Source organism: Zingiber officinale, chromosome 6B (genome assembly GCF_018446385.1).
Source record: "Zingiber officinale cultivar Zhangliang chromosome 6B, Zo_v1.1, whole genome shotgun sequence".
NCBI classification, from domain to species: Eukaryota; Viridiplantae; Streptophyta; class Magnoliopsida; order Zingiberales; family Zingiberaceae; genus Zingiber; species Zingiber officinale.
This window is the reverse complement of record NC_055996.1, coordinates 98,610,557-98,624,745: the sequence shown is the minus strand read 5'-3', so window position 1 is coordinate 98,624,745 and position 14,189 is coordinate 98,610,557. Positions and strand designations below refer to the sequence as shown.

Here is a 14,189-nt window from a genome sequence, read left to right as displayed (position 1 = left end):
CCACCAGCCAAGCAACTACTTTGTCTCTGGTTTCTTCAATCAAATCGAGCTCTATAAGGCGCCGACCGACATTATCTTCATCATATAGCTGCCTTCGATCGAACTCCCATCCTACTTCAACAGGGACGACTGCTTCTCCATCATAAACCAAATGGAAGGGTGTTATACTTGTGCTTTCTCAAGGGGTGGTTTGATAAGCCCACAACACACTCGGTAGTTTGTCCACCTAACTCCTTCCAACATGATCCAACTTGGTTTTAATGCCTCTGATGATCTCCCCATTGCTGATTTTTGTTTGGTCGTTACTTTAAGGATAAACCATAGAGGTGAAAGCTTACAAAATGTCATAACTTAAGCGTCACTTTCGAATTTTCTGCCACTGAAATTGTCTTTCATTATCCAAGACGGGCTTGTGAGGAATTCCATACCAGCATATGATGTTATGTTATAGGAATTTGATGATATCCATTTGGTTATCTTTGCCAGCGCCTAAATCTCCACCCATTTGGAGAAGTAATTGATAGTCACTAAAAGAATCTTTTCTAATTAGGTGCCATCAAGAAGGGCCCTACTGTTAGGACCAAAAGTAGCTAGAGGGGGGGGGGGGGGGGGAATAGCTCGTCGCGTTCGCTCGGTGCTCGGCGTTGCTTGTTCCTTCAAAGACGTGCAGCGAAAAATACAGAAACAAACACACAACGCTAACACGGTTGGTTTTACTTGGTATCCACCTCACAAGAGGTGACTAATCCAAGGATCCACACCAACACACAGACCCTCCACTAAATAAAACTCTCCTTTATGGTAACTACCAAGGGCGGAGAAGCCCTACAATACTCAATACAAGAAGAGAGGGAAAGGACACAAGAAATACAAGCTTACAAGCTTACAATGAGTACAAAACCCTAACCCTAGCTTCTCTTCTTGGCTTTGATCCGCCTCTTGACTTGGAGAGCTTCCAAGATCCTTCAAGAACTGACGATCTGAGCTTTGTGAGCGCTATGGAGGAGTTGGCGAGAGCTCTGGAGTGAATCGGACGCAGCCATCGAACGCCTGCGGCTATAAACGACGCCAACGGTCGGATCCCGATCGATTCGAATGTTCCCAATCGATCGAGGAGGCTTTGGATCGATCCACGGATCGATCCGAGCGCCTGTGCTCTGAAGCGCGCTGGATCGATCCACGGATCGATCCGGACTGCAAGCATGGCGTCCCAATCGATCCAGCGATCGATTGGGACCTCTGATCGATCCACGGATCGATCCGAGCTTCTGATTGGAATGTCCGGATCGATCCACCGATCGATCCGGATTCTGGATCGATCCATCGATCGATCCAGACTTGGTTTTGTCCAAAACCAAGTCCTAAACCTCCCAAACCAACATCCGGTCAACCTTGACTGTTGGTATGTCATGCCTAGCATCTAGTCACTTCCTTGACTGCTAGGACTCCCTTACCAAGTGTCCGGTCAATCCCTTTGACCCACTTGGACTTTCTTCCACTAGTATCCGGTCAATCCCTTTGACCTATTGGACTTTTCTTTCATGCCAAGTATCCGATCAATCCTTTGACCTACTTGGACTTCTCAAGACCAGATGTCCGATCATCCTTGATCCATCTGGATTTCCCTGCCCGGCTTCACTCACGGGACTTTCACCTAGCTTCACTCACTAGGGTTTTCATCCGCCTAGCTTCACTCACTAGGACTTTCACCGGCTTCACTCACCGGGGTTTTCATCCTAGCTTCACTCACTAGGACTTTCACCGGCTTCACTCACCGTGATTTTCATCCGCCTAGCTTCACTCACTAGACTTTTCACCTGGCTTCACTCACCGGGACTTCCATGCCCGACTTCACTCACCGGGACTTTCTCCTGCATGGCTTCACTCACCAGGACTTTCATTTTGCCTAACATCCCAGTTAGGACTTCCCAGTCAAGTATCCAGTCAACCTTGACCTACTTGACTCTTCTTCAATCAATATCTTATTGTCAAACATCTAAACCCAAACCAAGACTCAGCTTGGTTACCCAGGTCAACCTTGACCTGAGGGATATTGCACCAACACCTACAATATCCATTTTCCATTAGTCGAACAGACATGAAACAATTGAAGTCTTCAACAACTTTATGGGGGTGGTATGGGATGTTCTAGTGCTTTTGACATGATAAACAAGTAGCTACTAGCTGAGCTGAGTCGGCTTGCAGAGTTGGCCAAAAATACTCGGCTAGAAAATTTTTTGAGCAAGCGATCAATAGCCTGAGTGGATTCCATAAGAGCCATGATGAACTTCTTGTAAAATATACTGCACATCATCTGACTTGATGCACCGGAGCAAATGGCGAGAGAAAGCCCTCTTGTACAAGTAGTCTCCAATTAATGTGAACCGGCTGACCCTCTTTTTGATCATATGCGTTTACTCCCGATCAGAGGGTAAAATTCCCGGTTAGATGAACGAAATTAATGGTGCTCTCTAGTTGCTTTATAATTCTAACTCGACTTATCTTTTGATATGAGTTATCAGCAATGTTTACTCCATAGGATTATCTAAGGTCCAAGGGACTAAGGAGCCAACCAATTTGGCTAACTCGTCTCCCTTCTAATTTTCCACTCGAGGGATTTTTTGTAAGGTCACCTCTTGAAACCCCGCCTTCAACTTCTCGAATACCTCCGTATACAACCTTAGCCATTTATTATTAATCTCAAAATTGCCCGACAACTGTTGAGCTGCTAATTGAGAATCTGAGTAAATTAGGATTTAGGCGGCTCTCACCTGTCTTGCGGCTTACAAACCAGTTATCAATATCTCATACTCCATTTCATTATTAGTAGCTCGATAATCTAACTGAACGGACAACTGTAGTCTGTCTTTTCGAGGTGATATCATGAGAATTTTGACCCCACTACCTTGCCGAATAGACAACCTGTCTACGTATATTTTCTAGGTCCCTTATGTTTTCAGGTTTTGTATCCCAGTCACAAAATCGTCTAAGACTTAAGCTTTGATGGTCGTTTGAGGTTGATATTGTATATCATATTCGCTAAGTTCCATGGTCAATTTGATGAATCTTCCCAAAACTTCCGAGTTGATGAGTACTCGACCCAATATATTATTGGTTAACACTATGATAGAATGAGAAAGGAAGTACAAACATAATCTCTAAATGACTAAGACTAATCCGTATTCTAACTTTATGTCCTTACTTTAACTCAAATAAAATTATTTGAACTGGATTGAAATTACTTTAAAATTAGTAAAGTAGCTATGCATAATAACTGCTACACTAATATTGATCAAATTTTGAAGAGATTTAAATAATTTTGAATAAATTTGATCAATGTTAACTCGGTTCATATGTGTTTTATGTATAATTTATTTTGTATAATAATTTTGATTAAGTTTGATCAATTTTACTCTATAGGTTAAAAGTTATGAATGCTCGAACAAAGCTATATTAGAGTATTGTTTTAATATTTTTTTTTTAACAAGATGTCATTTTAATAAAACGATGACAAAAGATGTCCTTTTAATTTTTGATGAAATCAATATATTTCGATTGCGCTGTTTACTTTGGAGTGCGAATGATAAAAAGGAGAGATTATACGTGAATAGACAGACTTTTCTCAGTTTACTTTTAAAAAAAAAAACAAAAAAAACATATGGATAAATGGATTTTAAATTCATCGGTCAATCAAATTTAACTAATTTTCTTATCCATCCTCACCACCATAGCATCTTGACGACCGACCAATACCGATCATAATTTTATTCAGGGATGAATCTAAAATTAAGTTAACTCTAAATTAATTAAGTATTCTAAAATCCTCAACTTTACTCTAGAAATGATGTTGGATATTGGCCAAGTCAACTCTCTCTCGAAAACTAATAGAAGAATATTTATCTTAGATTAAGAATTTTTTTTAAAAAAAATTCCTATTTAAAAGTGGGGTTGCTATGTTTTTACTTTAAATCCTAGATTAAAAGGTTGAAATGCAAGCTAATGAAAGGAATGAGAATGGACTAAATCTGTTCTAGAACATAATTTAAATCCTAGATTAAATCCAAATGACTTAACAAGAAAGAAACTTGCCCCTAAAGCAATTAAGAGAAAAAACCTAGGCTTTACTGATAACTCAACTAAATTTAACTCCTTAATAAAAGTGAAGAAAACTAATCAACACAAACTGGACTAACTGAACTGAATTTTTATTATAGAAAGAATAGTAAATTTTTTCATTTTTGATGTGTATATTGAAAATTATAAAAAAAAAAGTTAGATGTTTAACTATTAGAGATGTTCTAAGAATGTATTTGATTAAGGTTATTTTTAATAATTTTGATTATCCATCTAAGATTATCAACAAAGACATTATTTGGTTTAGGTAATCGGCGATTTTCGAATAATGATCCATGTTTAACGCGTTAGTAAAAGGAACATACAATCCGAAATCAAAAAATCTTTAAAAAATGAAGTTTTTTTAATTTCAGGATTAACAAAATTTTTCAACCAAAAATATCCTTAAAATTTTTTATTAATGAAAATTTTATTTTAAATTATAAAAATTAAACAAAAATAAAAATATATGATATTTTATTAAAAAAATAAAGTTATATTTTTGAAAAAAGGAAAAAAAATTAAAAAAAAAACGTAAAGTTAAAAGAAAGGAAAACGTTTTTTAAAAAAAAGGAAAAAAAAACGTAAAAAACAGACAGAAGAAAAAAAGAAAAACGTAAAAAAAGAGAAAAATGTTAAAAAAAAGGAAAACGTTAAAAAAATAAAAAAAAACCTTAAAAAAGAAAAACGTAAAAAAAAGAAAAATTAAATACGTAAAAAAAACCTTAAAATAAAAACATTAAAAAAGGGGAAAAAATAATTTTTTTTTAAAAAATATAAAATATGATTTTGTAAGGGTAGATAATATAATAAAATATTAAACTAATTTATACATTAAATCTTTAAATAAATATATTTTCGTTACATTATTTAGATTGGATCAAATAATATTAAATTATATTTTATTTTTTATTTTACGTAATCTTAATTATATAATTATATGATAATCAGATAATAAAAGTTATACATAATAATTTGAATGAATCACCCCTAAGCGTAAGGATATCAACGTGCAACGTGGGAGACTAATGCCTCATCTCGGATGTAACTGCAGTGTAATCCTTCGCCAGCAGCGGCTATCCTAGCCTTTATCGAAACCCACCCACACCGTTTACTTATTATTTCTCATTCAGATCTTGTTTTCTTGTCCAATGTCGCAAATCCAATCCCTTTGGAGCAAAGCATACGACCATCACAGTCCATAAGGAGGCATCGGTGCATTGAGATGCTGAAGTATGAGAACACAAGAGTGACCATCTCTAAAACTTACTGCATTCATATTGTAAAAAACCAAGGTAACCATCTCTATAAACATAATTCAAAGATAATAATTTTCATATCGGAATAAAGAATATATAGCATTCATAAGGGTGTTTTACCACTGGACAAACCACATGAGATACATCCCTAAATCATTAATGAACAGTAGCAAAGCCAATTGACATGATACCTTTACTTCACATCTCAAAACAGAAACTTTTACTACACAACTTACTTGACACAGAGTTTATTGAGAGACTTCATGCTGAGCACTCAACAAATATCGAACGGCTTGATAATTAGGTTGTAGCAGCTTTGTAAGATGGGTTGAAAGGCACTTGTTCTGCACAATCCACGTTGTCGCCCGAGCTTCCACGCCCTACTCCCATCAGGTCCAAGTAATACTGGTAGTGTGATATGATGTTGTTCATGGAATCAATGAAGCCTTGGCCACAAATACTATCTCCGTACAAAATGTTCATGGTGAGTCCGAATCCTGGCAACCTTTTGGACAAGGTGTCGTTCGTTGTGGGCTTCCAGTTCCCGACAAAAACATCGTGCGCCGAAGGCTGCTTCTTCTTCATCGGTGTCATCCACCTCCACATGGCTGCTTGGAAAGCTATAGTAGCATTCTGCTCGAGGAACTCTGGATGGTTCAAAAGGTCGACCTTTATGCCATCACCAACTAGACCATAGTTGTAGTTCCTGAAATGAACTCGAAAAAGTCAATCACAGAATACATCAACAGTCATTTTACCAAAATCCAAACTATAATTTTAATATGTATGTTGCATCATTGCACCTAATTCATACTGAGCATACCAGTACACAGGTAGAGCCCCACGCCCATAATATTCAACACCTTCAATGCAAGGATAGAGGTAGTCTTTCTCGCAATAATCTTGGCTTGGGCTCATTTCATGATTATAACATAATCCCCATGCAAGTGGGCCACCAGTGGCAACACCATATCCACCTGGAGTAGATGATTAATCCGTTAAATAGTTAATATATAATACGAATAGAACAGTTAATATACATGGATAATTCATTCAACTATTCTTCATTCATCATCCTAGTTCAATATGAGGCAAAATTCCCATGCAAAGGTCCATTATGCTAGGGCAAAAATACCTTTTGTGATTTATTTGTCTGTATCTTGCCGTAGGGCCGGTGATACTAGGCCGCTTGGTTGAGCAATATCACCTTATGCTCCAATATGAGGCAAAGTCAGATTCATTATGGAAGCACCTGGTCAAATTTTTTCTTTCCTTTTTTTTTTTTTTTTTTTTTCATTTACAGAGGATGAGGGATTAACAGGGAATTTTACTTAAGTAATATGTTTGCACAAACTACTAGGTCAGAGCATCGATAAGCATCAATATGTATCAAGTAATACCCACTATGCTTGAGAAGAAGTCATACCCATTCAACTATGATTCATGATTAGCTTAATGCAAAAAATTGGAACTGATATAGTTTAATGAAGATAAATTATGATTTACGACAAAGAATACAGTGATGAATTATGTTTTATGATTCTGCAAGGAAATGGTTTACTGGTTTCATTGACAAGACTTAAGTACAAGCATGTAATATAAGATTGCCTCTTTTGGTCAACATGTATAATATATTATGAACTCAGATAATGAGTTTTAATTGAATTGTATGTGTTTGTTTTTAGTTTTGCATGTCAAATTCAATTATTGATCATTAGGTGAGCGTACCAAACCAACATCATTGTCTTCTTGTCTTTTACATAAATCAATTGTAGTTGTGAGGATTCAGGAAAATCTATGTATAAAATTGTGTTAAAGCAAGGCACAGAACTTATGTACAGAGTATCTAAATATCAATGTATTCAAACTCCAAATCTCTACTAACTGAGGGGATTGATAAAACCTAGGGAAACTAATTGCCATTTATCAGATCAAGCACTATAAGTAAATGGAACAAGGCAGCAGATTATTAGGTTAGGTTAATTGTTTGTTAGATTCAAACTAATCGATTTTGTAAGGGCAAAAACTTTTATCCGGACAGACTATTTAAAATGAACAGATTAATGGAGACTCCAGGTCGAGATCGGACGCATACACATGAACAAAGCTAAATAAACCATTCAAAATATGTAGTAGAAAGGAAAAGGGGAATAAGATGCAAGGGGCTCACAGGAGGTTTTGCTGCCGACATGGCCGAGGAAGGCGGCGACCTCCCTCATCTTTGTAAGCTTATCTCCGGTGGTCCCGAACCCAAGGGGCTCAAAGAGGGAGGCGGCGGTGATGAAGGACTGGTAGTCCCAGAAGCCGACGGCATGTGAGACCGGCGCGTTGCGCTTGCTGAAGAGGTTCTCGAACTGGTACACCTGGAAGTAGTCGGTGATGGTCTCGTTGCAGCAGTAGATGCTGCCTCTGCACTCCCACCCCTTGTCGCACGTCTTCAGCTTCGGCTTGCCGGCCTCCGCCCAGCCACCCGCCATCGCCGCCACCACCGCCACCGCCAGCAGCAGCCTCATCGTGAGCAACATCGCACGCATCAAAGAGCGATCGAGGAGATGGTCCGGGAGATCTGGCGTCTGAAAGGAACAAATATGAAGGGGGTGAAGAGGAAGGAGAGAGACTTGGGAACCACTCTTTCTCTCCCACCCACAGCTCTCGCAAGCGCTGTAATCCGAAGAATCACGCTATTAGAAGAATGTCTTTCACTCCGTAAATCAAAAACGAGTCGGTGCGATGTCCTCTCCCGTGGGGGACCACCACAACACTGTCGGTGGCTCCAAGTCGGTTTAGACCGGATGGAATCGGCCGGTTCGACCTGAGTAGACCCGACTGACTGGTTCCCTGAGTCCTGAGACTGCTAGAGGTTCCATGAATCATCGCTTTAGGAAGGAGTGGCATTAGACCGAACCATGTCGATGGCTTATTACATGAATGACTGGTTCGGTTGGTGAGGGGAATTGTCGTTTGAGGGGGAAACGGTTGGTAGCAACTCGTTCTCTGAAGTAAGCGAGCAATCAGTATCTCCCACCTAATCCATGAAAAATGAGAGCTAGCACATTTGCATTTGGGGTTATAATGGTGGTTGTGGTGGTCTGGAGGACAAGTGAAACGGCGTGAAGTGGGGACGGTTGACATCATATTCTAGCTGTCCTAATTGAGGGTCAGGTCGTAGAGCTGGTAGCGTATTTTTATTGTTTTTTTTTATAAAAAATCCTATCAAAAACAGATTACTTGAGACGAAACGAGGCTTAAATTAAATTATATGTTTCTGCCGGGAGAAAGGTTTATTTCGGTATCAAAGTAACATTGGTAAACAAAATAGTTAAAATCTAGTGACCCAATCTACAATAGGAATTTAATTTTATAGCCAACGCACTTACAATTGTAAGATTTTCAAAAACACATCTAACTTTCAATTCTAAAAAACATACTTATTTTCCATTTTACTCCTGTTCGCTTTCTGATTGCATTCAAAAACATACTTATTTTCCACCTTAATACTACATAAGTTTATTAGGGTGTTAATTTTTAAAATATTTAAAATCTATGTGGTACTATTCTTTAAATATAACACGAAAGTGATTGGGATAAAATGAGAAACAAATAGGTCATTTAAAAAAAATATAGTTGATGCTCTTTTAAAATTTTCTACAAATTTAAATGCACTTTTTGGTCAATTAGTACCGTTAATTTTACATATTAAGAAAGAGAATGGCAGTCAGGTCCCTCTGTGAGTGATCGAATTGCCACTTTGGCGGGGGTACAGGATTTGGTAACACTCGTAAACATTATGCAGAAAAGACGATGCGACAATTGTATCCAACTCTGATACTTTTCAAAGTGCAAGATTCATTACAAACAAAACAGAATTTGAAAATGCAACACGGTTGAGTTTTCTGGTAACAATTCAAACACAGGTTCAATGCATCGGCCATTCAACAAAACAAGATGTTAATCAAACTAATAATGTTAAACAACCAAGTCCGACGTAATACTGGTGAAGAAAATATAACGAGTCATTCGATACAACCATAAGTCATGACCAGTCCTCCATGCAATTTCGTGCTTGGAAAGAAAATCTGCGAGTTGGTTGTAAACAAAAAAATTGAGGGAAAGCTTGATGTGTTTAGACTTTAGAGTAACATCAAGGATGCATGTTTGATTGCAGCATAGAAGTAATGAATGTGATGGAACAAAACTATATTTCTATTTATACGGTTTAAGAGTGTGATTATGGAATCACTAACGTCTTTTTGTTGTTTAACATTGACAGATTAATATAAATCGAAAAAAAACTACATTAGACACCACAATAGCAAACATCAAGTAGAGACAGAAAAAAAAACTGAAGGGAAATAGAGAACTTAAAAGACTAGCAACACGGTTAGACTAGCATTGTTTCACGAGCATACAAAATTCTGTGGAGTTGTCTAGATTCAATAAAAAATAATCATCGCCAAATTGTGCTTGTTCCAACTATTTGGCATCGACTACATTAATCATGTCCCTCCATTGAATACTATGTAATGGTAGTTTTCAAATTAATTAAATGTTTTTTATTGCATTAATGTTTTCTTTGATCTTCTTCTTCCCTTACTCCTTCCACTCAAGATATTCAACTCTTATAGAATCTAAAGTCATCTTTGAACATATCTATGTCCATGAATCTACCTACCTCCTTCCTAAAATGAATTGACTGATAAGAAATTCTGAACAAATATAGTTGGCATTTGAACTCAAACTGAACCATGTTATATCAGCAGGATGCAGGTATTCAAATGTATCACATAACTCTTGTGTGGAATTTTGGTACTTACTGGTAAAGGCTTGGTTGTTATAGTTATTGTTGTGATGGTGTGTCCATTAACTTGTCATAGTAATATGAAGAAAACAACAAACATAAATTTATGTTTGGCACCTGAAGTTTGCTGTTTAAATGATTTTAAAATGTCTTAATGTGTTATGGAGAGAGAGAGAGAGAGTTTTGTTTGATTAAGAAATAGGCTTCAGTTAGTAGCAATCCAATACTGTGAAAACTCGTCTAAAAGCCTACCATCCAAAGGAAGGCCAATATGAATAGTATCCACCAGCCAAAGCTAAAAATTCACATGCCAACTCACTGATGAAACTGATATTTCAGTCAGTGTGGTCTTTTTCATATTATGGCATTGGAATGTTCAAAGACAAACAGTGGAGTCTATCAAAATTTGTCTTAATGTAATAAAAGATTATTTAAAATATTTGTATATTAGTAGTCTATAAAGAGTTCAACTGAGGGTCAATTACAAGTAGTTGGGAGTGATATAACAATGATCATGATGACAAGGACAACCCAAAATACGATGACAACCCACTATACAAAGTACAAACAATTGAATCCTTGTCCAAAACAAAATTAAAAAAATATGTAGGTCAGTAATTTTTTTTTAAATGTGATTAGTTTTGTTTAACGTAATAAGAAGTGATTTGAAAATTTTGAACACTACTGATATAGCTTTAAAATTCAATACAAGATAAAATCCATATAGCACCCTCAATATTCAGGATTCATGGCTTCATTTTCTTCTTGATGTTGTTTATATGTGAGCCTTCTTGAGGTTAAAAGTATTCAAAACAACATAATTTACCATATTTAGCAGTGTGATAAATAAAATGGAAAGACAGAGGAAGCATTTAACAGTTTTATCATCCACAATTTTAGTCCCAACTATTTAATGTAATAATGCTAACTGCATTGAAGTTTGTGTATCCATATCACTAATAAGGTTTGGACCTCTTAGATCACATTTAGTTATGTTTACTACATTTTTAATTTAATCTCACTATCTTTCACACATCCAGCTCTAATCGTTTAAATTGTTTAACTATAGAACATACCAGACTTCTATGAAAGTTTGTATAGGAACTGGGAAGAGGAAAGGGGAGCAAAAGAAAAGAATCAGAAAAGAACTGAAGGGCAATGGATATCTCCAAATTGCCAAACACAAAAAAATGTGAAGAAAAATTTAAAGATAATTCATCCCTATAATTGGCTTCACAAATAATGGAAATCAAATCCATTCCCTTCATTCCTTCCCAAATTTCTCAATCCAGAAAAGAAGATAATTATTTTGCAAAGAACCAAAAGAATGAGAACAGTCAAGTAATAGCACAAACTTTAATATTAATACCTAGCACTCAAACTTAAACCACCTAATAGGGATCAACAATTAAACCTGGACAAGAGTTTTATTGTCTTTTATAATTTATTACTTGATATATTCTGATGGCCTTTTAAATTTTTAATCATCTAAGAATAAGTATATTCACTTGTTCAATTATATTCTTACAGATAATTTTGTTTTGTTCATAAACAATTAAGATAATTTGCATTCCTCATGTATTTTTTTAACTCATATACGTCCATTGAAATCTTTCATTGGAACTATGGGATTTCTGAATAGAAAGCTCCAACACAGTTATCTCAGTTTTCAAATATATTTTTGTAACACAATGGTATATGCCTCTTGTTGTTTACTCCATTTTTGTAATAGGCTTGCTTTTCTTTACATGAAAATACTCAATAAAATGGTTATATTGGGGGAAAAAATACATCTACCAAAGAAATTGTTTGGGCATGTGTTTTGTTGTTGTGATTGTTGGTATTTGGCAGGATATAGTCTTCATTGCATTCATTTGTGGTATTATGCTAGATCATCTACTATAAAGCTCTATAAATCTCATAAATTTGCTGTTTGTTCCAGAACTGACATCAAACATGCCTTACCCGTGTGGTGTATATTTCTACAATACACGCTATCTTCCACAACAATCATGACCTCTATCTATTTTGATATCCCAAATCAATGATAGGGTTCCAAGTAGCCACTTAGCACTTGGGCTGTAGCATAAGAATATCCTTGGCAATTTCTCCAAACAACTTTGTATTACTATGGCATAACCATCGACTAGGTTTCTGGACATCCTTGGATGAGAAAAGTACCTCAAATTACTTAAATATGTTATGAGTTATAATGCCTGGCACATTTCTTGCACAGATTTTGTGGAAGTGACGACTAACATCAACATGCAACAATATTGTTTGACAGGTTTGCCAACAATATTGAGTTTCTAGGTAACTAGCATATCTGAAACTATTGCCAACACTATATGTATTTAAATTATTCAGAATTTTGTCACTATTATAGTGACCATGAAGCACTAGAAGATTCCCAAGTCTTCTAATGCCATGACTCATGACAGAGGATATAAATAAAATTTGAGCAGTGATATAATGATCATTTACCATCTCCACTAGAGTCCAAGATTCAAGATGAAATATAAGAAAAAAAGAGTGAAAAAGAGTTATCATATATGCAGTCAACTATGATGTCATTCCTTTTTTTTTCTTACTCCTAGATCTTTGACACTCATACTAACTGAACTACAGCCGGATAACAAGAGGTGGAAGGTAGGGGAGAAAAATGAGATTAGATAAACCAATAGTCATAAGTCGACTCTTTAAATCTGATAAGGGTCTTCCCCATTAAGCTAAATTTTATCTTTGTGTTTAGATGGAGGATAGATATATGCTTTTTATGGGTAATAAAGTAAATGTATCATTAGATTATAACTTGTTAGAACTACTGAAATAGAATCAAACTAGTTATATCTTAATTATTTGGCTCCAGAATGACTTAATCAACTAGTAACAAAACAACTACAAATTTTGAGACCCGTTGATCAACTAAAGCAAATTAATAATTTAGTCCTATCTCTGGGTGAATATAGTTTGTAAAAGAAGGAATTTATCACTAAATCATTTCATATATGAAGCACAAATTCATCAAACTATGTTGGTATGTTAAGATTTGCTGGTATGGAAAGATTTGTTTTCTTCTAAAAAATTCTGGACTTCCTAAGAATATGAAGACACCTCCGTGAAGAAGTATAGAAACAACCATCTTTTTGAAAAATCACGACACTAAGGAAAAAAAAAGTTGATTCGAAATTTATCTTTCATCAGACACTCGGTAGACTTTACGAAACGCATTCAGATCAGACAGCAATCACAAAAAAATAGGAGATCCTAGTCATAAACATAATTGAGAATTTGGGCGGGCTATAATTACGGATCTCTAGCTAAACAGGTCCAATTATGATCAGATCCCAAGCAAACGAACAGATCGCATAACTAAATGAAACGAATAGAATCCGCAAACGAAGATCTGGACGTACCTGACTCAGACGCCGCTGGAAAGGAAAGGATCACTTGGCGACCATGCGAACAATGAAGTCTTCGTATTGGATAGTACCGTCGGGGCCGACCTCCACCTCGCGGATCCACTCGTCAAACTCAGCGGGCTCAAGTTTCTCGCCGATGCTGGTGAGTACGTGGCGTAGGTCAGCAACGGAGACTTTGCCGGTGGAATCCTTGTCGAGGACGCGAAAGGCATCGCGGAGCTGGCGGTCGAAGGGCTCGGGGCGGAGGTACTTGCGCATGAGATCGAGAAATCGGGGGAAGTCGAAGGGGTCGGTAAGGCCCTCGGTGGCGGCGATCTCCTTGAGCTGGGCCTGGGTCGGGTTGCCGCCAAGGGAGCGCATCAGGATGCCAAGCTCCGACGCGGCGATCCGGCCGTCGCCGTCGGTGTCGAACAGATTGAAGGCCTCCTTCATCGACGCCACCTGCTCATCCGTCGGCTCCTTCCCCATCGCTACTGCTGCTGCTGGGCTTCTTCTTCCTTCTCCCTTTCCACCGCGTCTCGCTGCCCTCTTCACTATTTATTTATTTTTTATAATTTTAAATGCTTGCTGAGTTTAAAAATGGTAATAAAAAAGTAA

At 36.9% G+C, this 14,189-nt stretch overlaps 2 protein-coding genes across 2 annotated transcripts; both read right to left on the bottom strand.

The window, feature by feature from the left end:
- Positions 1 to 5,421: 5,421 nt before the first annotated feature.
- LOC121988404 (chitinase-like protein 1) lies at positions 5,422 to 8,059 on the bottom strand. Its single transcript, XM_042541809.1, has 3 exons — positions 7,543 to 8,059; positions 6,196 to 6,349; positions 5,422 to 6,078 (listed from the first exon to the last, which is right to left on the bottom strand). Exons 1-3 carry the CDS (start codon positions 7,904 to 7,906, stop codon positions 5,673 to 5,675), a joined length of 924 nt encoding a protein of 307 aa, XP_042397743.1. The 5' UTR covers positions 7,907 to 8,059; the 3' UTR covers positions 5,422 to 5,672.
- Positions 8,060 to 9,182: 1,123 nt separating this feature from the next.
- On the bottom strand, positions 9,183 to 14,138 carry LOC121988403 (probable calcium-binding protein CML7). The gene is made up of 2 exons (XM_042541806.1): positions 13,587 to 14,138; positions 9,183 to 9,448 (listed from the first exon to the last, which is right to left on the bottom strand). The coding sequence occupies exon 1, from the start codon at positions 14,058 to 14,060 to the stop codon at positions 13,617 to 13,619; it is 444 nt and encodes a 147-aa protein (XP_042397740.1). The 5' UTR covers positions 14,061 to 14,138; the 3' UTR covers positions 9,183 to 9,448; positions 13,587 to 13,616.
- Positions 14,139 to 14,189: the final 51 nt, after the last annotated feature.